The sequence below is a fragment of the Oreochromis niloticus genome, linkage group LG16 (genome assembly GCF_001858045.2).
Source record: "Oreochromis niloticus isolate F11D_XX linkage group LG16, O_niloticus_UMD_NMBU, whole genome shotgun sequence".
In the NCBI taxonomy this organism is placed as follows: Eukaryota; Metazoa; Chordata; class Actinopteri; order Cichliformes; family Cichlidae; genus Oreochromis; species Oreochromis niloticus.
In genome coordinates this window covers 26,118,000-26,142,877 of record NC_031987.2, presented here as the reverse complement: position 1 = coordinate 26,142,877, position 24,878 = coordinate 26,118,000, and the positions used below count along the sequence as shown (strand labels likewise).

Sequence of the window (24,878 nt, the reverse complement as noted above, 5' to 3'; positions counted from 1 at the left end):
TCTGTTTCTTTTTTGGAATGAGGCTCTCATTTGTTCATTCATGATGCAACACAGATGAGCAGTGATGATGGGCGCGCTTCATTTCTCCTCCTCAGAGGGAAACATCTCATGTTCATCCAAAATCCTCTTTGTAGATCAGAACTTTAAATTGCCACACGGGTTCATAATCACCGTAGTGCAGCTTGCCAGTTAAAAGGGATGTACTGGAGTTTGATCTTGTATCTGTAGGGTGTGTGTGTTTGTGTGTGTGTGCTGAGCCTTCACATACCTGTGGCTCTAAAAGTAGCTTTGTATAGCCGTGGTTATGGATGCAGCCATCAATTTGACAGATCTGTGATGTTCCATGAGTCAGTGGGAGAGGCTGGCTGTGGCATGACAGAAAGCCACTCTGCTGATTGGCTAACACATACAAACATATATATGAAAATGGATCATACCTTCTTTAAGCTTCACTCTTGGGTATGCCTATTTTTTATCACAGCTTATTTTCCTCTGCAATCACCAGGTAATTACACGGCTTGTTGCTTCATCAATTAAACATGAGCGCCTGACATGCAGACTTACAGTGTAGCACAATATTGATCACACCATTTTTTGATATGACAACACGAGTAAAATGTTTCAACAAAAGCGGTGTTGACTATTTTTTAATTGAGATTGTTATTTTAGCTGTTAGTTATTGTCTTTTTATTGCACCTTGATTCTCAGAGGCAGCAGACTCTCTAGAAAAAAACACTGTTTAAATCAATAGTGTATAAAATGTAATTAATCAGCCCTTCGATTTGATTTAACGCAGAGCCCTGGATATAACACAGAAACACACATATGCAGTAGAAGAAACTAGGAGGTAAAGACCAATCAACAGGCAAAAAAATCCAATAAAATAATACAGTAAAGCTAAACAGCGCCCCTTTAAAGATAACAGCCAGTGCTTATTTCTCAGTGAAAACCCGTCTTGTATCCCTTCAAAGCGCCAGTCTTTCCAGACCATTTTATCTTTATTACAAGGCCTCATATCACACGATAGCTGCGGTCATCATTTGCATTATTGCTCCTTTGAACTGTCTCTCTTCAGCGGAAAAGACTTCCTCTTTTGTCCTCTTTGAATGCGTGCACATCTGCTGTGCCGCTCATGGAAAACCTCATGCAAAAGAAGCAAAGTGTTTGCTCTCAGGTCATCTGCCGCCTGTATTATTCATCTGCAACATTTCCACCTCCCAACACATGAAATATGAATGAGACCGAGATGACCTGGAACCACTGAAGAGGCAGTGCCCAGCAGGGCAGTTTGACTTGGAGGGACGCTTTAATGCCACTCTGCAACTTATATTTGATCTTTAGTAATGTTCTAAACTCTGTAATCGAGCTAAATTTTGTTTTTGAATTTTTGTACTTCTCCTAGTTTATTAGTCCATTCTAGACCTGCCGTTCACTCAGATGGATAAAGATTTTTTGGACAGAACCGCCAAGCCAGTCAATTTGGTGGTCAAACAGTGTGTCTGCAACAAACAGGGCGATAGGAGATATGTGCTATGGAAGAAGAAGCTTAATGGAGAATTTCGCCAACTAAAACTAACTAGTAAAAAACTGGGGGATAATCTCGCAACAATCCAACCAATTATAAAAAGACATGCAAATTGAGGCTCAAATTGCATCTACACTCTGCACATAGTTGGAGAGGAGCAGGAAGATATGATCTGTGCTCAAGGACTTATTTTGTGCAATATTTTCAGTCTAGCATTTTTATCACACTTTCAACTTTGACAGCCAGCATCCTCCCTGTGCCCATTGTGCTGCCATCGTAATCGAATGCAGGTTTTTTCACTTGCTGTTAAAGCGTTTTAAAACCACTTCGCGCTGATGCTCGGCGCCCAGCCGGCCTGCTATGAAAACAAAGTGCACTTCTTATTTTTACATATGCAGCCCAAAATAACCGTTTTCAGATTCCCGCAGAGACGAGCACTCAGCAGCTGTAGTAAAACTTCTCTACTGTACAGCTCTTCATATCTCCACAGAGACCTGTAGTTCACACACATACCACAGTCATTCTGCCTAATTAGGGGTACTCTTCCACACTTCCACCTTTTGATGTTGCCTGTGCTCGGAGCCTCGCGGGCTCCCCCGCCCACTCCCTGGCCTCCCCTCCCTCTGATGAGACTAGTAGTGTAGGTGTTGCTGACAGTGCCCCCGGGTGGTGCCTCATTAACCCACATTTCAGTGGCTGATGGTAAACAGAGAGCCATGGGGGGGGTTAGTCTGTTTGTGGGAATGCGTCTGAGATGTAAAATGGAAATGCTGAACGATGCGTTTGAAGATACTCTTCAGCTTGTGCATACCAGGATGTTTTTTTTTCTTTGTAAACCCATTTATATTTATTTTACATCATCCAATTCCCCATGTAGTACAGTTATTGTCAAACTAGTCTATTGTAATGATGTATTCATTTACTGCTAGAAGCTGGAGCTTAAAGATTGGAAAGGCATGATTTCTGCTTATTCATTCTAAATCCCTAAGTGGAAAAAGCCCACAGGATGCTGCTTGGCTACTATTAAGCCCCAAAACATTTAGTTAAATAAACAAATCCACAGTTTGAAAGTCTTTGAAGGAGATTAAATGTTGTATCGTGTTGCAATCTGTATCTGCAAGCCTACAGGTGCTGTTTCCCCATTCGTCACAGGTCATCATTTTCCTTTACTGATGAGTAACAGTGTAGTCTGAGGTGTGGGTGTGTCATGCTAGTATCAGCTGGCACAGCTTTAAGCTTCTAGCTTCAAGCAGGGTAAGGATCAGTTTACAGAAGCTTGGCTACCTCCTCCTCACATTTCTAGATGCTTTTTTCCCCTTAATCGTGTAGTTGTCATCCCCAGTAGGAGCTGACTCAATTGCACATCTTACCTGGAGCCTCAAAAGAGATATTTTATTTTCAAAGAATTATGACACATCCAGTCGTATTTGATGTGAAAAACTGGTTGAGATTCCCTTGAAAGAATACCTTGAAGCTGGAAGAAGAAACTGGGAAACACTCCACTGAAAACCTCTGTGGATTAGAGCTGATGTTTTTCTTGTTGTGTGTTGTGAGAGAAACGATTTGAAAGGACTGAGGTGATGAAGCTGATGCCCATCCCCCAGGACATCACTGCTAAAAAGCAGACTCCTTTTCTAAGTAGTGTTTGTTTACTGTTGTTTTACCTCAAACCTCATGATATAGCGCGAGAAAATCTGAAGTAATGATATTTCTGATAATACAGAAAAAAGTCGACATTTTATTGACATTTGCAGCAGCATTTAAAAGCGTAAGTGAAGGTTATTTAATAATAACACGGCAATAGATCTAGGGCAGAGATAGCGCAGTAGGTAGAGCGCTCACCCCGTGATTGGAAGCTCAGCGGTTCAAATCCACCAAACAGCTACCCTGAGGTACCCCTGAGCAAGGTACCGTTGTTACGCACTGCTCCCCGGGCACTGTATTGGTGGCTCCCCACTGCTTCACATGGTGAATGGGTTAAATGCAGAGGACAAATCCCCTACGGGATTAATAAAGTGTATAAAAAAGCCGCTTTTTACTACAAGCCTCATCCAAGCACTTTTGTCGCTTTGTGTAACATTAACACACACTTACACTCAGATTTATGCATCAGGGGCAATTTGGGGTTCAGTGTTTTGCTCTAAGAATACTTTAATATGCAAACAGGAGTAGTTTGGGAATCAGACCGCCGATCTTGCAATTTTTAGGTGACCCGCTCTACCGCCTGAGTCACAGCTGCACCAGTTATATAGCATAAGCTAAGTGTGAGCACACAAGTAGCCTGGGTAGTGTTTTATCTTGAAATTTAAAGTAAAAGTACAAAGTTTACATTTTTTAAACTTTAATTTAACAATAACTAAAGTTACTTAACCTTAAGCCTGCATTATAATAAAACTGGAAAATATCCGGTTAAGCTTTTTAAACATTTGCCCTTCCTGTCATAGCTAGCCAGAGCAGCTAGCCAGGGTCGTTTGTTTACTTCTGGGTTGTACATCATCAGCTGCTGGCATCTCCTCCTCCGTAGCCTGGTTGTACATATGTTTCTGCATCAAGTGGTGAAACAGGTTTGTTGTTTCCACCTTCAGCAGGTTTTCAACAGTTTGCCTATTTTTTAAAGCACTGTGCTTTGTTGCAGGTTGTAGAAGTAGCTCCCTTTTTAGGTATTAAATCCTCATCTGAGGCTCTTGCTTTCAGACATGATATGACATTATGACACTTTGTGATCACATGAAAATTTATACTATTATTATTGCGATCGCTATGATATGGTACAGCTGTATCAAACTTATTAGCAACATACTTACTGTGCTGTTTCATTACAATTTCAATTTTTCCCCCTAAAATGGGATTAAGATGTAGTTTCTTGAGAAGGTTTCAAGTCAAGAAATTACATTAAAATCTTGCTTGATTAATATTTTGTCCTTAAAAACATTTTCTGTAACGGTTCAAAGTCTACTGCACATGTTCTCAGACAGGAAAAGACAAAGTTTTCCACAAGGCTGCTCACACTCCAGTTCCATCCAGACCCTTATCTTCTTTCTGTGATTAGTATTTCTTCAGCCTCACTCTTCATTGCTTTAATTTGCATCTAAAACCATTTAGTAAACTAATCCTTCTAATAGAAGTAAATGTATAGACTCTGATCCCTCAGTGCTCCGACCTCTTCCCTCTTCTCTGTGCATCCTCCCCCCTGACAGGAGAATGAGAGGCACTTCACTTCATTAGGTTACTAGTTTCTTATTACCTGCTGAGCCCCGCGCAGCCCTCGTCTTGCAGTGTGTGTGTGTGTGCCCTGTCTGTCTGTCACAGCAATGAACTCTAATAGTCTCAAATGTAAGGTGACTCATCTGGAATGAGCCATTGTTCTTGATTACAAATAAGACTGGGACCTCTATTATTTATTTCTACTGTTTTTTTATATATGAGAAACACAGTATATTTGATTTTCCATCATATCAAATGAAAAAAGTTTTAATTGATTCATTTTATATTCATTTTACCACACAGATTGCACTGAAACTCCTTTGTGCTCATGCCTCTAAATGCTTGCCTGCAAGTCAGAGCCTAAAATGAAACATTTCGATCATGTTGTTAGAATTAAGTTCTTTTTCCCAGAAGAATTTCCTCTCTGGCTCAATCTCGCTTGTGTGCATTAATCTAAAATTGAAATGGCGGTCAGATGTTTCTTATGTAAGACACTGCAGATAAGCATCTCAATCAATGGACTTTAACGCAGAGGCCAGATTGCTCTGGAGGATTGAAGCTTGGTGTGGGTCGACGTTCACAGGGATAGAGGCGTAAACTGGTGGATCAGTGCATGGCTGACAAAGACAGAGGGCAGGCGAGCAGGAAAAGCATCACATCCAGGTCGCTTATGCAAAACTAGAGGCACATATGATGAATATTTCAAAAACCAACGAGCTGTGTTTTGTTTTAACTCCACCTGATTCATCACTGCCTCACAGTTGAACTGCAGTTTGTTTAAAAGGATCGCTGATTTGCCTAAATGTCTAAGGAAACTGTTATCGTGCCATAGCTTTCTTTATTTAGACAGACGCCTCACCCACTTAAAAGAGGACAGAGGCAGTGATACTGTACACTTAGCATTTGGTGGTGATTTATGACTTATGAGCTTTCTCAGACTGCCTCACATTTACAAAGTCTGCTCCCTTGGTCACTGTGGAAGTCATTGTTGTTGCAGGCGGCTGTTATTGGGGCTTCAGAGGTCTCTAAAAGGGAAACCAGTCGGTCGTATTTCAGTGCCGCTTGTGGCTGCTGCCTTCGGGCTCGTGTAAAGTGAAATATCACAGCAGCCGCCTGTGTTGGAGCTGTGTTGGAGACTAGGCTGCGTGCTGGCACACAGTGTGTGGACAGCAGTCTGCCATTTTCTGCCACATGCTGAGTTGCAAGCGCAGTGTGTCTGTACATTCAAGTGCATGTGCACTCCCACGCATTTGAAGTACTCTAAGGCGCTGCGCTGGCTTGGCTTAGAAGACATGAAGATATATTTTAATCTGGCTTTGTCTGTGTTTTTTTATCATTTTGTGCACAATGTTTGGTTTTTTTGTCAAAAAAATCTTCGTGCATTGTCTTGACTCAGTGCCGCAGCTGATGTGAAGCGCAGCGTAAAGGACAACAAACACATACGGATCTAATTGACTGTGAACGTTGTCTTCAGAAGTTTACTGCCACTGCGCATCCAGCAATGACTGAGCTGATTTAAGTCAAAAGCATCCTCCAGATTTTCACATTCTGCCCCTTAGGTGACTGTCAAAAAGCCTAATTTTGAAGTTTTGAAACCAGTTTGGCCAGTACGCACAGAGGTAATCGGAAAAAGTTGAATTTATCAGTCTCTGTTTGTCTCACCGTGTGCCCTCGCTTGGCCTCGCTGTGCGCTCCGGCAAGTCTGTCACCCTCCTGCGGTGCCTTCCTGCAGCTCTTTCCAGCTGTGCTAACGCTGGCTTGCCTTCATTTCACACAGCATAGACCTTCTGATTCAGACACCTGCTGAGACGCAGCACACTTTGGCAGCAGGTAAACCTTTTCATGCCGTGTCAGGTTTAAGGGTGTTTAAATATTGTTTTCCCAGTCAGCCCGACCACCTCACAGAACGCTTGAGGGAATCTTTTCATAGTTTTTGCAGACACCATCAGGACGTGAGGACCTTGATGTAACTTCAGTTTCTGAATGACATATTTAAGTAAATTTTCTTAATGCCTTAAGTTTCAAAGTTAGGTAATTAAATCCACGACAGCAGCCCCACCATTACCCTAAATGATTTAGGCATGCTTGGAATGTGTAGATTTTGTTGATATTATTAGAAACTCCTGATTTCTAAAGGCTGGGCATTGATATTATATAGAACCTCAATATATTTCATAGCTTTTATCACGCTTTTCTGACCCACGACTTTGCTTATAACCTTAGAATAACAATATTTATTAATGCTACACCAGTCAGCCACAATATTAAAACCACTGACATGTAAAACTCTGATCATCTAGTTACAACACAATATTGTTTTAGGAAACCTTAAATGCTGGCATTCATGTGGAAGCTACTTTGAAAATCTAAGCACAATGTGCCTAAAGACTGTTGGAGATGAAGCATTTGCCCTTATTTGATGAGGCTCTCCCCAACGTCAGTGGACCTCCTCAGCCCAGCAGGACAGTGCACTGGACATTTCCCAAGAACCGCTCAACAAAAGGTCTAACGCACTGACCTGGCTTCCAGACTTCCCCTATTACATTCCAATCAAGCATTTGTAGGATCTACTGGAACAAGCACAATCTAAGGAAGGCTCCATCCGGCAAACCACGGGACTCAAAGGATCTGGTGCCAACGTCCCGGTGCCAGATACAGGCCACGCCCTAGTGAATGCCCTGATGGGTCAGTGCTGTTTTAGTGGCACATGAGGGACCTACAGTGCTCTAGTGTTTTTGCCTATTGGTGTGGAACATAGCAAAGGCACAAAGAGTAAAAAAGGGAGCTGCCAGACTCCCCAAAATGCCAAATCTGTAGCCGCCTGATTTTTGATGGCAGAATTTCTTGCATCTTGTGGATAAGGTTTGGAAGAATGAAAAGCTAATTATGCTGGAATCTGAGCTGTCGCTGTACTGGCAGAACAGGTCTGTAAGCAAAGAGTTTTTAGGACACCTGCTGCAGTGTATTATATTTAAACACTGAAACATCTAGTCACAGATTCAGCGCTAACTGCTTATTATTCTAATTCAGTAGAAATGAGGCCTTCATTACTCACAGGAAGTGTTTTATTGTGTTATTATGCATTAGAGGCACATGTGACAAAATCATTGTAGATTTTAAACCAGTTTTGTTAGCTACATTTAGCTACATCTTTAATTTTTTTTAAAAACCACTTGCAGATTACTGGAATACACCGGGCGGGGTTGTGTTTAGTTCGGGCTTCAGTGTGGTCACTGGAGACCAATCACATCTGCTTAGGACAATGCTTGGAATCCCACCAAATGTGGCACCCTGCTCTGTGTGGTATAAATTATATGACTAACAATGTAACTCAAATTTTTCTCAGAAGTTGCATTAGATTGTACAGAGCAGATTAGGAGGGCACGACATACGATAAGAAACTACACAGCGAATACAGCCAGTTTTCAAAATAAAAGACTCAGGTGCAGACTGTGTGCTTTGCCTCTGCAATGCTCCTGTGGTGCTTTAAGCTAATATTTGTATTCTCTTGTGGTGGATAAACTTTCATTGTTGTGGTTTTTTAAATAGATCACTCTTGTCAGCAGCAGGGATCCTGTTTTCCCTTTTTTTGAATCAAGATGGTTGTGATTCCTGAAAACATGACAGCAACCAGAATATGTTTACATCCTTTAATGTATCTGTTTTGTGATGAACCCATGGCATTTTCAGGAAATGTGAGCATTGAGGTGTGTGAATTAGTGTCAAGCTGAGAGGTTGCCAGACAGGCACACACATGTATAAATAAACACACAAAGATGGACGCACACACATAAATACACACCTGCACACAGATCTGGATGAGATAGACGGGCACAGTCTGCATGTCTGTAGGGAACACTAGGAGGTGTCAAAAACCATGAGCACATTATTATCACCTCTTCTACTACCGCACAGGATCTGAAAGACATCCAGCCTTCATCACTCAGACACACACACACACACACAAAGAAAGAGAGATGAGTAATAAGACAGCCTACTCTGTCTGCTCAGAAACACTTCTGCATAGTTTAGGAGGTTCAGAAGCACCCATGAGGAGAGGATGAATGAAACGGGCTGGAACGGCAGGGAATTGGCTCAGTGATTTAAATGCTCGCTGGATAAAGACAGAAAAAAATAAATAAATAAATGGGTCACTTCAGTCAGTGGCGATAACCAATTTCTCATTCCCTCTCTGTAAAGCCTATCGGTTTCAGTGGGATTGTCAGAGCGGGGTTATTCCATGAGCAAAAAGGCAGAGAGAGAGGGAGTGTGTGTCACCCACTGTCCCGCAGTACTGAGCTTAATTCTAAGCATTCAAATCTGTTTGAAATCTCCAGATCTGGGGACAAACAAAATGTGAATGAAGTAAGCTGCATCATATTTGCGGGGGAGGACCAGGAGCCTGTGTAGAGGGGGAGTGGGGAAAAAAAGGAAAAAAGGGCGGATCTACCCAAGTCCCTGCCAATCATCCAGCACTCCTGGGATGGAGGAGGGGGAGGTGTGGGGTGGGGTTCATTTCTAAATGACAGCCACTTGTCACAGCTTTGGAGCCAAAGCACTCTTCACTTCCCCGCATCCCGCAAGGGGCAAGGGGGGAAAGGAGACTGGGTGGGTGCTAACGTCAGAAATCATGTGACCTGAGCTTTGCATGAGTCTCTGGTAGATTTTCTCATCATGTGGTTGAAGATGGTGGTGGTGGATGGAGGTTTAATCAGAAGAGCTGGGGTTTAACACAAGGTGGGCCGAGGCTTTTTTCTGTTTTATTAGACTCTGTTCTTCATCAGTCCTGCAGATTCATTCATCCCAGTCTTAGATGTGTGTTATCGGGTCAGTCTCTTTTGTTTTTGGCCTGTTGTCCTAGATTACATTCGTGTCTGCTGGGCAGTAGTAATGTATGGAATTTACGTCATTTGCTTCACTGCTTTTATTGTTAGCTTTACTGTTCAAAAAATACCCATTAGTTGAAATGCAACTGGAGGCTGGTGTAGTTACAAAGTGTTGTAGGGTGATTCCACACTGGATGGCTGAATGTTAACTAAACTTCGATGTGCTTTATCTGGTGTGTTGTTGTGTGCAGATTTATATATTTTTATATGATACCAGACTGTTTCTTAATATATTATTATGTCATTATAATAGTGTTTCTTGATAAGGGCCCACAATATTTCAGGATCATTTTAAATAATCTTATTTAATTTGATTAATCGTTTGTGTTTGCTAAATGGATATTTCGCTAGAACTTCAAAATTTAATTTCACACTGAGGCTTCTAAGCAGGTCCAACCAGTATGGGTTTCCTCTCTTACTACACTGTAATTAATTGCTATAACAATGCATGAAACTGCATGTCAGTCTTTGAATACACTTGACTTTTTTGAATTCTTTGAGGAAAAAATATACGCAGAAAGCTATTTTACAATAACACGGTACATTACCTTATTTTCCTTGAGTACACCTGTAATTTATCTGAGCAAAATGATGGTGCATCAGTTCCTCAGTTAGTTTGTTAAATGCTTAATTGAAGTCATTAAAATCATTTTATAATACAATGATTCAAAGTACTGTGAAATAACCCTCATAACACTGTTTATTGAGATTACAGGAGCATTAAAATGCCATTCTCATAATAAGCAAAGAGCTGACAGTATTAAACTGCTAAGCTTATATGTCACCCATCACAATAATGTAATATTTTTGTATTGGAAGAACCTGTTTATGCAGATTACATTAGTTTAAGTGTAAAATAACAGTATGTTGCTGGCAAATCTAGCTGTCCGGACCTAACCTTGTAATGTAACAGAAAAATGTGTTAAATTGTGATTTCTGATGAAAAATAATTACTGTATAAATTGTCCTTTTGTAAATATATATATATATATATATATATATATACATATATATATATTCTCCTCAGAGTGTTTTCCAGGAAGTCCATGAACGGCCTAACTGATTAAACACACACATGTTCGTGTGATGTGCATAATTCAGGATGCTACTCTCTCCTGTCAGAGGAACACTAATTATGTAATTGACTCAACATCTAATTCACTCTAAAAAGGAGGACACGGTTTGTTTTACAGTATCAGGATACATCTGCTATTCAAGCCTTAAGTCTCTGATGCCCATTGTGTTTCTCTCCTTTACTAGCAGACCTTACATACAGCTGCACCTGACAGAGCGATCGTGTTTTTTTACTCCGAGAGTTTATTATTATATTTAGAAATGGCAGCTTATTGATTGATGTCCTGTTTTTCTTGCCTTTCTCTCTCTGTTAACTTGTAGCTCAGGGCGACGTCTGTCTGGCTCGTTGGACGCTCCAGACGGATAGCTGTGCTGAGGGGAGTCTGAGAAGAGGAAGCTGGGCACTGTGGGATCTGAGCCAATGACCTGTAGGAGGAGAGAAGCAGCATAGAGAGTTGATTAAAATGGGGTAAGTTTAGAAGATCAGACGGCATGCTGCCAGCAGGAACTGTTGGCTGAAACAAGAGGATTTCGCTCCAAAACCGATCCTTGCAACATGATGCTCACTGTTAGGTAAAAAGCAGATGTGCTGACAGCAGAATAAAGACACGCTTGTGTGTTTGCACATAGGCACAAATAGAGTTGTGGTCTTTTCACAGCAGCGACTTACTGCCATACACTTTATGCTTAATTGGAAATTCTCGCAACTCACAGAGTGAAGGTTTTATGCTAGATTTTCTGAAGGAGGAACCTAAAGACCTTCAGTGTCAAGGGTGGTTTAGATGCACAGTTTTGTGTTATATTAAGTAAAAGAGGATACAGGGATAAACTGTGTATGTGACTGAAATAAGATAAAGTGACTAATTTTGTGTCAAATCGTGATATAATTGCTCTGTGTTTCAATAGGACAAAACTACTGACTTGTACCTTTGTCTGGAAAATAACCACATGGAGATGGATTTATATAGATACCTGAAAAAAATATGTGGACACCCAGTCTTAAAGTAGCCTCTTCTTTTCAGGTTTGAAGCACTGAAACTTGAATTTAAAGATTTACTCCAATTCACAAGAGGATTATCACCTAACACTGATGATGGCTGGCGAAGCCTTTCTTGCAGTTGGATTTATTTCTGGTCCAGCAACATCAGTTTGACACAGGAAATGGAGTTCCCAAATGGTTAATGTTGCTACAGTTTGACAGTCTGAAGCATTTAAGTGGGTTAGGATGTTAAAGTTCAAGAGATTACAATTAGAAAAATGGCTTGTTTAGAAGGCTTGCCAGGAGAAAACCTCTTCTCTCTAAAAAGAACTTGGCAACTGAACAACTGAAGAAACCGTAAGACTTCTGGAACAATGTCCTTTGGGCAGACAAGACCAAAGTGGAGGTGCTTGAAGAGGCACAGTTTGGAGAAAACCAAGCACAGGATGTCAGCACAAATGCCTCTTACACACTAATAAGCATGGTGGCGGAGGGGTGATGATTTGGGCTTGTTTTGAAGCCTTGCTTTGTTTGAGTTAACCATGAACAAATGTGAGGCCATCAGTCTGACAGCTAAGGCTTGGCCCGAGTTGGTTGCAGCAGGACGATGATCCCAAGCAATGCAGAAATGCTGTGGTGAGACTGTAAGAAAACAAATACATGGAAAACTCAATGAACTGAAAAGAGGAGAGGGCCAAAGTTCCTCCACAGCAATGTGAGATGCACACACTCCTAGAGACAATTTGAGGTAATCATACAGAAAATTATCAGGTTATCGCTGCTAAACGTGGTTCCACAAGCTATTGAATCATGGGGTGTACTTAGTTTTTTTTACAGGACTGCATGTATGTGCCATTAATATTTGATTTGACTAGAAGTGACTGGCCTACTTCCAACTAGGAAATACAAAACTAGATCAAAAGTCCCTGAAATAGACACAGACCATTTTGGCCATATAATTTTAAATTGAAAGACTCAGTAATACACAAACTGACTTATTAAATTGGAGATTTTTTTGTCAGTGTTCTCAGCAATGCAGTAACTCTGACACTGAATCCAATCATTTGAATGATTTATTTCCTCATTTTGAAGCTGTCCTCTCCGTACGCTCTGCCATCATATCTCGAGAAATCAGCCCCTGTGCATGCTGGACATGGTGGCTGATTTACTTCCCTGCTGGTGGGGATGAATTATTCCTCAGTTAGCTTGGTGACAGAGGGAGCAGAGAGCGCGAGACCTCCAGAGAGCATTTACTCTGGCAGTAATTCAACCAGAGAAAGGCACAGAGAGAGGGAGAGGCACAGGCATGTCGAGCAGGATGCTCCCTGCTATTCAGACACTCACACTAATTTAAAGCCAAATTTCACATTTCAGCATTTTTTTCCCTCCCAGCTGAACTACGCACATGCATATTGTATGTGTCTTCTAAGCAGAATAGCAGAGAAATCACTAAAAGACATCACTTAGTTTTGCAAGTAGTAAGTCAAAACTGATTATAGAAATAAATCTGTTCATTTTGCGGAAACAAAAAAAAATACTGGAATTCCTTTACTTGGGGATGCAAGTAGGTAGTGAATGTACATACTTAATAATGATCAGAAAGGCATTAATGAAAAGAGGGCGTGGTGCACAAGAACCTGTCAGCCAAATATCAAAGATATACAAAAATCTATCAAAATGATTCACAAGCATTAAGATACTGATCGGTGTAAAGCAACAGAACATACAAAACCTACAAAAATGGACTTGAAATAATGTAATTTCCCCAGATCACGAAGTATGATTCAGCCACATGAAGTAATATAACAAACAGAAAAAGCTACTCTCATTCTACAACAAAGTGTTAGTCAATTCGTCCTTCTCTGTTGCATGTTTGCATTATTAAAACAAATAATGCACAAATCTACTTTCATTTCCTTTAAAAAGAAAGCATTTCCCAAACCAGCTGGACACGGGTTTACATGCCTGAGTGTGATTCAGTCAGGAGTATTTTCTTACATTTTTGTCATTGTCAGAGTAATCTACGTATGGTGATCCAGAGTGTTCAGGTAGCAGGACAGTGAATTTGAGATTAAATGAAAATGTACTGTTATGTGTGCATCCGTGGTAGAGAAGCAGCATGCGACCTTGTGCAATGCATAACAAAAAATAGACAAAAGGAGAAGTGAGATATATCTGGCTTTAGATAATCACAGTACTTGTTAGTGCAATCACTCCACTCTTGTTTTCTAAATATGAAATATATAAAAATGTCACCAGTCTCCTACTTGTTTAAGATAAAGATAAAATGATTATGTTTTTGTGAATGTGGTGTGTCTTTCAGACTCTGCTGCTTCAAGGATTCATTTTATAAAAACAGATTCGTGTTTTTGTTTTTTCTGTTTTTTTGAGCATGTTCATCTAATTAGCAGCCAACGAATAAAATCCGAGGGAAACCGCCCACTGATTAACTCGGATCGCAGGGCTGCTTACCTCTAACCATGTAAGGAATGGCAATTTACTTATTACCGCGAAGCCTTGGAGAAGCGTGGCGGCCTGTTCGTGCTTTAGCATTTGAGAGCATCTGAGTCTGGAGATGATTTGGATTTTATTATTCACATAATGCATCAGGGATGAGCCCTCTGAGTCCCTGTTTCATAACCATAGTCATAATCACAGCCATGACCCTGCGCTACTCACTGTGATGTAGACCCAATGTGAGATATGGAGAATGAGAATTTGTATTGGGCGGTGAACTTGCTATTTGTACTCATTAAAGAGAGCGAAAGAGCCACAGTACACCCGGTGCCATCTTGCCAACTGTCTTGGCTCCTAATCAGCAGCTATACTGTCTGGTTAGTCTGAAGGAAAAAAGCAGAACCATCCGCCAGTGGACTGCCAGGCAGTTATCTTCATTACTGTCCCCTCAGCTTACTGCTTTCTTTTAACATCACACTCATTTCCTCTTCGTCTGTCTCATCTACTAGCTTTCTCTCATTTTTTTTTCACTATCCTCCACTATCTGTCTCTCAATCTCATGTTTTAATAGCCCGACAAGCCAGGCAATAATCCCTCTATTATTATTCTTGCCGCAGAGAAAGGAAAAAAAAGAAATAGCCCAAGGGGGCAGATAGAACGCTATTTATATGATATAAATGTGATTACTCTGGTGAACGAACCAGGCTTCAGAGACACTGTCTCTGTGTCCAGAGTCGTGGTTATCCAGTACTGATGTGTACTAAAAGGTCATTTTAGAATCTACGCTGAAGAGTAATGTTTCAATACTGAGCTGTGTTATGATAGGGGAAACATCTAAAGTAATGAAATTCACGTTTGAGGCTGTGAGCTAATGTTCCAAGATGTAAAGTCATTTCGTCAATTTCTTGCTTGGGACCACGAATAAAGACATTCTGTCCTTTCTTGTCTTCATCGCTGCAGGCTGCGGATCTCTGTACCAGCTCACTGCACGTCTGAGGGCTGCTCGCTCTGCCCCGAGCCATGCCAGACGTGAAGCCTCCCCCGCCATGTGACTACCCCTCTACCTCCTCCGTCGCGGCCTCTGCCGGCTCCCCTGCTGGCTGCACCTCTCCGCTCGACCTCGTCATGGACGTGGAGCCCTGCATCACCAACCTCCCCTTATCTCCTGACCCCCTGTCCTCCTTCCCCCGGCACAGAACCAGCGTCCCTCACTATCCAGGCTTTCATGGTCCACCTTTTCCCCTCATGGCCCGGTGTAACAGCAGCACCTTGCTCACAAACTTGGGGCTCAGGTACTGTTCCGGCCGACAGGGCGCTCCGGGGATGGAGCCAGGTCAGGGAGCAGCCTCGGGAACCTGCATTCATACTGGAAGCAATGGCAGCAGGCCTTACAGGAGTATGGAGAACTTAAACTGGAACACTCTGGCAGATTCTGGTCTGTGCTCACTCAGCAGTGCTCCCTACAGGAGCGTGGACAGTGAGTTTATCTTACGCTACACCTCCACTAGCCACTGGTATGATGGGTCTCCAGACAGCTCCCACGGACTGGTACCCAACCCAGAAAGCCTGGCGTTTTACCCTCGACCGGGGCTGCCCAGGAAGGACCTGCCACTTTTCCCTCAGTTGCTGTTTCCAAGTGGTGTGGATGAATGGGATGCGAGGAAGGGCCTAAGAGAGAAACTCCGCCTTCAGAGTGCAAGGTCAGCTGTTGAGTCTCTGAAGCCCCTCCCACTGCGCCCTACGGTGTCCCCGTCCGCTGTACCCATGGAACGGGAGAGTGTGCATCATGGGAAGTCAACAGGTCCTGTTTCCTGTACAATGCGCATCACCAGCCCAGAGGAGATAAAACAGGAGGTCTTGAGGCGTTTACAGCTCCGTCGGCAGAATAGTAGCCCCAACCTGGCTCTCCACAGCTCCCCATCCACCCAGCAGGCAGTTAAGACATCCTACACAACAGACAGTATTTCAGGTAACAGAAGCGGATCAGACTCTACATTAGAGCCTCGAAGACCTCCTTTGGGACGCTTGCATATACCTACTTTTGAGGAGTTTAAGAGGATGCGGCAGATGGAGAGGAAGCAGAACCTTGAGTCCAGAGTGAATGCTACACCATCTGGAAAACCTGTGGCTGACCTGCAGCAGGATCCAGGAGCATCAGACGGTGCGATAATCCTTTCTGACCCTCAGTTGGGTTCTTGTGGAGAGCAGAGAGAAAATCCCGAGGCCATCGCCTCCTCCGAGAAACGTACATTCAACACTGTGAACGCTAACGGCGCTGCAGCTCCCGCTCCCTCCTCCATCTCTGACACCAGCATGTACTCTCCCATCCGCACGGGGCCCTCTCCACGTTCACCCCTGCCGCCCCAGGGTGGCTCGGCCCAGGAAAAGGCCAGCAACGTAGGAGGGGATGATGGGAGTGCCAAGCGTAGGAGGAGCAGTCTGGAACCTGCTGGGTCACTTCCCTTTCCGCCCAACAGGGAGAAGTGGGAACGACCCTCCAGCTGCTGCCCTGCTCTTCTGCTGGACGGGACCGAACTGTCTAGCTATGGAGCCAAGATCTATAAGATGAAGGATGGTCTCATTGGCTCTGCACTGGACCTGATCAAGAAGAGGTTAGTGGAAGAGGCGTGGCAGGAGAGAGAGGAGTGCTGTGTATGTGCTGGTTGTTGTAAAGTTAAACTAAACATGTTGTCTATAGGTTAAATTACATAACATTGCATAATAGTGGTGGGAATAACCATGACTATGGAGTTGTTCCCTTCTGCTACTGCACACAACCATCACAACCAAAGATATATATGTATAGAATATATCCTTATTTGTTAAATATAAAGAACTAAAAGAACTAAAAAGATGTAGGTTTATGATTAACTCTTAGCTTTCAGTACTAGTACAGTAAAGTGTATTTTGTACATACAGTGGCACACGGCTTACAAATAAGCACGTTCTTTTAAAATCCAGTTAAATCTTTCTAATGGAGAAATTAAATCTCACAATATACATTATCCGATCCTTGTAGGGGCTTACAACCGCTGAAGTGCATGTGTTTATCGGTAAAGTATATGCAGGTACACTTCCAGCGTTGTATCAGTGTATGCCCGTCCATCTGTTTAAGCCCGCACGTGCTGTTGTGTTATTGATTTATCTCAGTTATTGTGATAACAGCTGTCGGAGCTAACGGGGTTGGCTCTGCAGACGAGACTGTGGGCGGGAGCCTGGCATGAGGAGGCAGTGACAGACTGGAGGACGCAGACTTGTTGTTTCCCTGGTTCTCCTCTCTCAGTGTCATCTGTTGGCTAAATAAATGCAGGCTTCACTCCACTGTGGTTCATTCTGATCAAGGACAAACAAGGGAAGGGTGTGTTTTACAGCACTGGGCACCCATTTAGGTCTTCTTGCAGTGTAAATATTAGACCCCGAACAAAGAGCTGCTTGATAAGGTCAGTTGAGAAATATAAACTCCACCCCCCCAACGGCCTGGTGGTTTTGGTAAATGAGAGATAGACGGTATCTTTCCCTGCCAGTCTGGACTCTCCGCTCACTGTCGCTCCTTTGTCTGCACTGCTAGAAAGAATGATGGATGACTGCATGAAGGCAGCAGAAAAATATCTGCTGCGTGTGTGCGATTGTATAGATACAGAATATGTTCAGTATGTAAGAGAGCAGAGCTGTAGTCTAAGGCTGCAACTAACAGTTATTTTATTTTATTTTTACGATCAGGCTTTATAGACTATAAAAGCATGAAAGATGCTCCAAGTGATGCCTTCAGGAGGCTTGGTTTTTTCCCTTTAATCTTTATAACAAGACCAGTATTAGCTAGCAGCTCGGTGGACCTGCATTTGGTCACACTGGTTGTTACCATTACAGTTATTACAGTTTTTCTGTGTTCGTTTGAGTCTTTTGAATTATGATTGTATTTATGACCAATGCGAGAGACAAGCTTTAGGTTAAATTAGTATAAATATTATAATATAAGCAGAACTTTTTGAAAGCAGTTGACTCACCGTCTTGTAGACATCCAGAGTCTCAATAAACACGTCGATCAGAGCCTCATCAGGGAGGTTGTGATAACAAATTTCGCCCAACAACCAAAAGAGAAAATTAAGGATTTTCTCTTTAATTGAAATGTATTTTAGTTAGTTAGCATTGTTTTTCACATCCATTTTTGGTTTTAGTTGACAATTTGCTTAACCCTTGTGTTGTCCACGGGTCATTTTTGTCCTCTACAGAAATCTTTTGCTATCAAAAATATGTTTTTTATTCATCAAATGGTCTGAAAATAACAGAAGTTATTCATTACTATACTATGCATGATTGGAATAAGTTTTAAGTAATTTGATTTATTTATGGGGTTTTAATTCGATTTTATAACACCTGTTGTCCTCGTGGACAAAAATGACCCCAAAGTACAAAGTGTTGCAAAAGGCCGTATTTTCACAACATACTGCTATCAAACATCTTTGATCTTGGATCACTGATGTTTGGGGTCAAGCACTGGTCATAACAACCACAACAACAACAACAACAGGCAGCACAATGAGGAGGCAGGTGCTCTATATTCAATAAAATGTTATTTATACTGCGCCAAATCAAAACAACAGTCGCATCAAAGTGCTTCGTATTGTAAGGTCGACCCTACAATAATACATACACAGAAAGTATGCTCACAAGCCTCCATTGCACTAGAGATTTGCATACTTTGATGAGCATACTTTTTTTTACCATGTTGTGCAAAGCAATGACCAGTAGGACAAAGCACATATTGTCCTCTAGTATAATGAGGAGGAAGAATCAATGTTCAGGAAGATCCAGGGTTAGAAGATATAGAAAATATTGTCAATATTTAGAGCACATGCTACCCTTTCTCTGAAAAAGCACATCACCCACCTGCAGAAGTGGAAGAAGGCTATGAAGTGAAGAAAAGTGATGAAGAATCTGAACTATGTTCAAGTAGGTTCTCAGGCATCCAGGGCATTGTAGTCTGAGGAACTTGGAAAGAAAGTGACTGGGCTTCTTGAAGTTTCTTGAGTTTTCAGAATGTGAAACTGGAATAGAAGATGTGTCAGAGGACTGCACATCATCCATTTCAATTATGATGAAGACAAAGAATCAAGCAGGAAAGAGGAGTCAGCTGAGACGGAGGAATATTTGCAGTAATGTGAGGAAACATTGATCTGGTCTTCTAACATCCCAATGACAGACGATGCATGACTCTCTCATGTGCCACAGAGAAAGATAATCTATCACAGTCCAAGCACATATGCCAGGTCCCATACTCCTTCATTGGCTTTTCTACTCGAGCACTGAACGCATTATACACAGTGTTCTGCTTGTATTCTGCTTTTTAACGTTCACATGCCAATGGATGCATCAGAGACCAAGTTGGGGTTCAGTAACTTGCCCAAGGACACCTTGGTAAGAACTCCAGACTAGAGCACACAGAGACTGAACCAACAACCATCCAATTAGCAGATGAGCTGCTCTACAGCTAACTCTATGACGAACAAGGAGGGACAACAAGAGGGGAAAAAAATGGATCGAATGCAGCTGTAGTCTTATGTGGGTATGTTGATTCTACATCCGGTGGAGTCGCTACGGACAGTTTATGACATCCTGAGTCTGGTAGAGCAGTTTTAAAGGTGACACAAGATTAATCATAGAAGCGCAAAAAGGATATAATTTCTTGATAAAGACACAATAGATGATCATCTTGCAGGGCCCCGCCCGTCGGGCTATATGATCGCCCGACTGGAGATATCACTAGCTCCGCGACGTTGGGCTAGCGATTTTGCGAGCCCTGTCGTTCATGACACAAACGCGCTCCCATTTGAGGTGTATGGAACAAGTGGGTGTTTCTCCTGCTGTGATGTAAGATCCTGATACTGATGTGACTGTATGAGCACAAAGTCCCGTTCAGAGGACTCTGTCCATTCCAACAGAACATCCCAAGTAAACCTATGAGATAAAAACATGGCAGTATGTGATGCCAGGTCCAGCTGTACATGGAACATGCTAGTGTACGATGGCAAACCGTCTGGCCTGCAGTCAGGACACGCGAGTTGTCCCTAACATTGCAGGTTTCCAAAAGAAAACAATCATCTGTAACAACTTGTTTACTGTATATGACCCTTGCCTGCAACTGCAGAAAAGAAAGCTGTCCATGATGGGACCAGTGCAGAGGAATAAACCTGAGCTTCCTCCTGCACTTGTGTCAAATATGGACATGAAAGTTTGCCTTCACTCAGACCCATGCCCTGGTGTCCTACCATGCCAAAATATAGAAAACTGTCAGGTAATGAGTTGGAATAAAGTTGAATAAAACCTTGAAACACAGAGATGGATGATATTTTATACTTATGGCTTTATAAACAGTCAAAGCAAACAGGGTCATTTTTGAGCGCAGAGGACAACAGATGTGATTATTTGCTGCCAGTAAAAAACTTGAAGTAGTTTAAAAACAGCTTTCTAAATTAACTTTGACATATACCCGTCTGTGATCATCTGCTAAAGCAACTGACTCTGGTTGTGAAACGATAATCACAATAACTGATGATTTGATTTATTTTTTACCCGAAAACAAAGAAAAAATTCATTTTTATGAGGTTTTTAACAGACTTAAATTTGAAATGGAATAAAAAAAATGTGTCAGAATGTTTGAATTAAGTTTTAATTAAAAGTGGGGGAAAAATCCACTTCATAGTAATTAAGTATCAATCAAACCAGATGGGGACATTTTTGACCCCTGAGGACCACAGGTGTGATTATGTGCTGCCATTTAAAAATTATAAATGGCTCAAAAAAAACTTTTTCACTAAAGTTCAACATAGAGCACTCTGTAGTTAGTCAGATAGTCAAAATTATCTGAACTTTTAAATATTTTATTTTCTTGTTTTGTTTCCACTCGAAAACACAGTGTATTTTATGTAAACAAGGTCTGGTGGCCCTAAAATGTAAAATGTTGGGTAAATTTTGTGTTAATGTGTTGGTCTTAAGTAAAACTAAGACGTAACATTGAATTGATTGACAAAGTATACTTTATATTTTAAAAACAGTCAAATGAAGTGGGGACATTTTTGACCCCTGAGGACCACAGGTGTGATTATGTGCTGCCATTAAAAAAATGTAAATGGTTCAAAAAAAATTTTTTCACTAAAGTTCAACATACAGCATTCTTTAGTTAGGCAGATAGTCAAAATGATCTAAACAATTAAATATTTCATTGTCTGATTTTATTTTCGCTCAAAAACACAGTGTACTTTATGTAAACAAGGTCTGGTGGCCCTTAAATGTGTAATGTTGGGTAAATTTTGTGTTAATGTGTTGGTCTTAAGTAAAACTAAGGTGTAACACTGAATTGATTGACAATTTATAATTTATACTTTAAAAAACACTCAAATGAAGTGGGGACATTTTTGACCCCTGAGGACAACAGGTGTGATTATGTGCTGCCATTTAAAAATTATAAACACTTCAAAAAAAACTTTCTCACTAAAGTTCAACATACAGCACTCTGTAGTTAGTCAGATAGTCAAAATTATCTAAAAAATTAAATATTACATTGTCTCATTTTATTTTTGCTCAAAAACACAGTGTACTTTATGTAAACAAGGTCTGGTGGCCCTAAAATGTAAAATGTTGGGTAAATTTTGTGTTAATGTGTTGGTCTTAAGTAAAACTAAGGTGTAACACTGAATTGATTGACAATTTATAATTTATATTTTAAAAAACAGTCAAATGAAGTGGGGACATTTTTGACCCCTGAGGACCACAGGTGTGATTATGTGCTGCCATTTAAAAATGTTAAATGGTTCAAAAACAAATTTTTCACTAAAGTTCAACATACAGCACTCTGTAGTTAGTCAGATAGTCAAAATTATCTAAACAATTAAATATTTTATTTTCTTGTTTTATTTCCGCTTAAAAAACAGGGTGTATTTTTTGTAAACAAGGTCTGGTGGCCCTAAAATGTGTAATGTTGGGTAAATTTTGTGTTAATGTGTTGGTCTTAAGTAAAACTAAGATGTAACACTGAATTGATTGACAATTTATACTTTATACTTTAAAAAACACTCAAATGAAGTGGGGACATTTTTGACCCCTGAGGACAACAGCTGTATGGAAATCGGGAGGACATTATGAGGGTTAATATTGCTAAACACAAAGAACAGCTGAATCTGAGTCTCTTTAAATCTAAGAAGAAACTTTTAGAGAGACATTGACCTGACGATGGGGCTATATGAAGCATGAAGTAAGAGACGTTGGTTTTTGCAACAAAATTTTGTGGCAGTCTCTCCTAAAAAATTCTGAACGCCTTGAATAAAACCCAGAAATCACAGTGACAGTAAAGGAAACAGTCATGAATGTCCCTGTAAAACAATATGTCCAGCAGTTGCAGAGATATTTCACTGTCTCCCAGTCCACTAATCAATTGCTCAGCTGATGCTGTCAGCAGTATTACAGTGCTCGTAAAGCCCCTTCACATCTCCAGCATCCGGAGTGGATTCATCTTTTATGTACAAAAAAAAAAGCACCCATAATGCAACACACCCCGCACTCTCCTGAGATTTAAATACAGCCCGAGGCTCTGTGAATGTTTTAATACTTGGACATTTATTAGTTAATTAAACATGACAGTATGCTGTGTGATCGCTGCACCCCGAGGTATCTGATGTCCGTCGCGAGACTCTTTGTTTAGGTGTATTGTGCAGGGTGTTGTGCTTTAGCTGCACTATTACAGTAATATTCATATTATCACACCTGGGAGCGTTTTTTTCATAGGCTGAAGCATAAAGCTGCACCACTGAGTTAATTGCACTCTGCAGTAATAGTGTTATATAGAGACGTCAAGAAGAAGGTGGTGTGTATGAGATTTTATTTTTATTTATATCTATTTTCTGTGTATTCGTCTCAATTGAACGCAGTCGCCCAATCAGATTTATATTGAATTCATTTGAGAGATAGATGGATCAGCGAAGGTGACAGCCAGGCTAATTGTGGTGTCACGTTGTGCAGTGTTGAGTGCTGATCTATCACATGCAGCGGTTTCCTGATAAATTAAACTACAGGTTATTGGATCCCATGCATCATCCAGAGTGTGACAGCTAATACTGTGATAGAAATGCATTTTAATGACAGTTTGTTCAACGGGAAAGCGATCGGATGCTTCAGAGCCGGGGGATTAATTGTATTGGGCTTTTTGCCACGCTCGGACCGCTTTGACTTGGACATCTTCATCTGCTGTGCTGGTGTTTCTTGAGAAACAGCGTGCAGGTTGCCAGAGTTTCATGCAATTTAATCTGCAAAGAAGAAAGTAGTTGAGCTGAAGCGCACGTAGCTGCCACGCAGCATATGAAGGACGTTGAAAACATTTTTTTTTTTTACGACATGTCCAGAAAGGGCTCAGCAGTTTAACTGCTTTGGGAGGGACAGAACTCAGAAAGACACTGTTATGTAAGAACCATTAGAGTAATAAGACCTCGTGTTAAGTCAGCACACACACGCTGAAGAGAAGCCAAAGGAAATTTAATAGCAGAGCTGGTGCTGAAACAATGAATCGACTGGTTCTGGGCCCCAAGAACACCAATGAATTTCTTATTTTTCTGTCGGTTATTTGCCATATTAATATCTTTGAGTTATTTTTTCTACCATTTTCCATCAATGTATGGATTAAACAAACAAGCAATGAAGCAGTCACAAGCTGAATGGATACATACATAAATAGAGTAGTCATAGTAAGTTTAGCAGTGGCTATCACTGATATACCTACTGTGTGGGGCTCACTTGTGACCAGTTGGTTTTCAGACACTGTTGGGCTGTTTTTGGTATCGAAGGACCTTGGCAGGGATTTTTTGGTCGATGTGGGTTGCAGGGTGTAGAACAAGCCTGCTCAAAGAGGTTTAGGTCTGGGAAGATTAAAAGACAGGTCATTGTAGTGTTTTCTCAGGGATTCCCAAAGGAAAACTGCCGTATAACGACATAATCAATCTTATTTATTCTACTAGTTAATGTTTTAATGTTGTGGCTGATTGATGCTTTGTTGTTGTAACTTAAAACACAATGGAGAAGACATTTCACTCAACATTACAGTAAAGCTCGAGCCAGTTTTACTGAACTCTTGGGTCAAACTCATGAGACTAACCAGCCGCTGTTCTTGTCAAATACACGCCTTTGTGAAGAAAGTCAGTACATCAGGAATTTACAGCCCGTCTTTCCCTGTGAGAGCCCAGACATCATCGAGACTCTGTTATGGGTTTTGATCCCTGGGGCAGTTAAGCTCGCCCGGCAAATAAAATAAAAATCAGAAACACCTTTATTTTGAGTAAAAAAATACAATAATGTGTAAAACTGATGTCACAACATTTTTTTCTCGCAGTGATTGTATTAATATGGTAGTTTGCACACGTGGCTACTGGACCGTGAAGTTTAACAGCGCTGAAAAAACAAAATCAATATACAGCATAGCAGTTGGTTCTTTCTCCTGAAGTTAATGGTATAAGCAAAATGTAAAACGCCACAAATCAATATTTCCTCCATTATTAACACTTCATTTAGATGACTTTATAAAAATCATAAAGGAGTTAGCAAGAGAGAGGGACAGAATAAACAGGGGAGGCGAGGAATTAAGATAGACTGTATATAAGAGAGGAAAGTACTTGTTGGTTTGTGAAGTTCTGTTTCCAAGCCTCAGTGTTAGCATTTTGGCCGCTACTATGATGGTTTTGTTCAGCCAGAAATGACCATATTTGGAGAGAGT

At 41.2% G+C, this 24,878-nt stretch overlaps 1 protein-coding gene across 1 annotated transcript in view; it reads left to right on the top strand.

Moving 5' to 3' along the window:
* Window positions 1–24,878, top strand: part of arhgef49 (Rho guanine nucleotide exchange factor 49) — a 48,499-nt gene that overhangs the window by 12,122 nt on the left and 11,499 nt on the right. Inside the window, exons 2-3 of the mRNA XM_019352415.2 lie at window positions 11,011–11,158; window positions 15,086–16,777. Coding sequence (XP_019207960.1) covers window positions 15,146–16,777 — 1,632 coding nt within the window. The 5' untranslated portion in view covers window positions 11,011–11,158; window positions 15,086–15,145. The remainder of the gene's footprint in view (window positions 1–11,010; window positions 11,159–15,085; window positions 16,778–24,878) is intronic.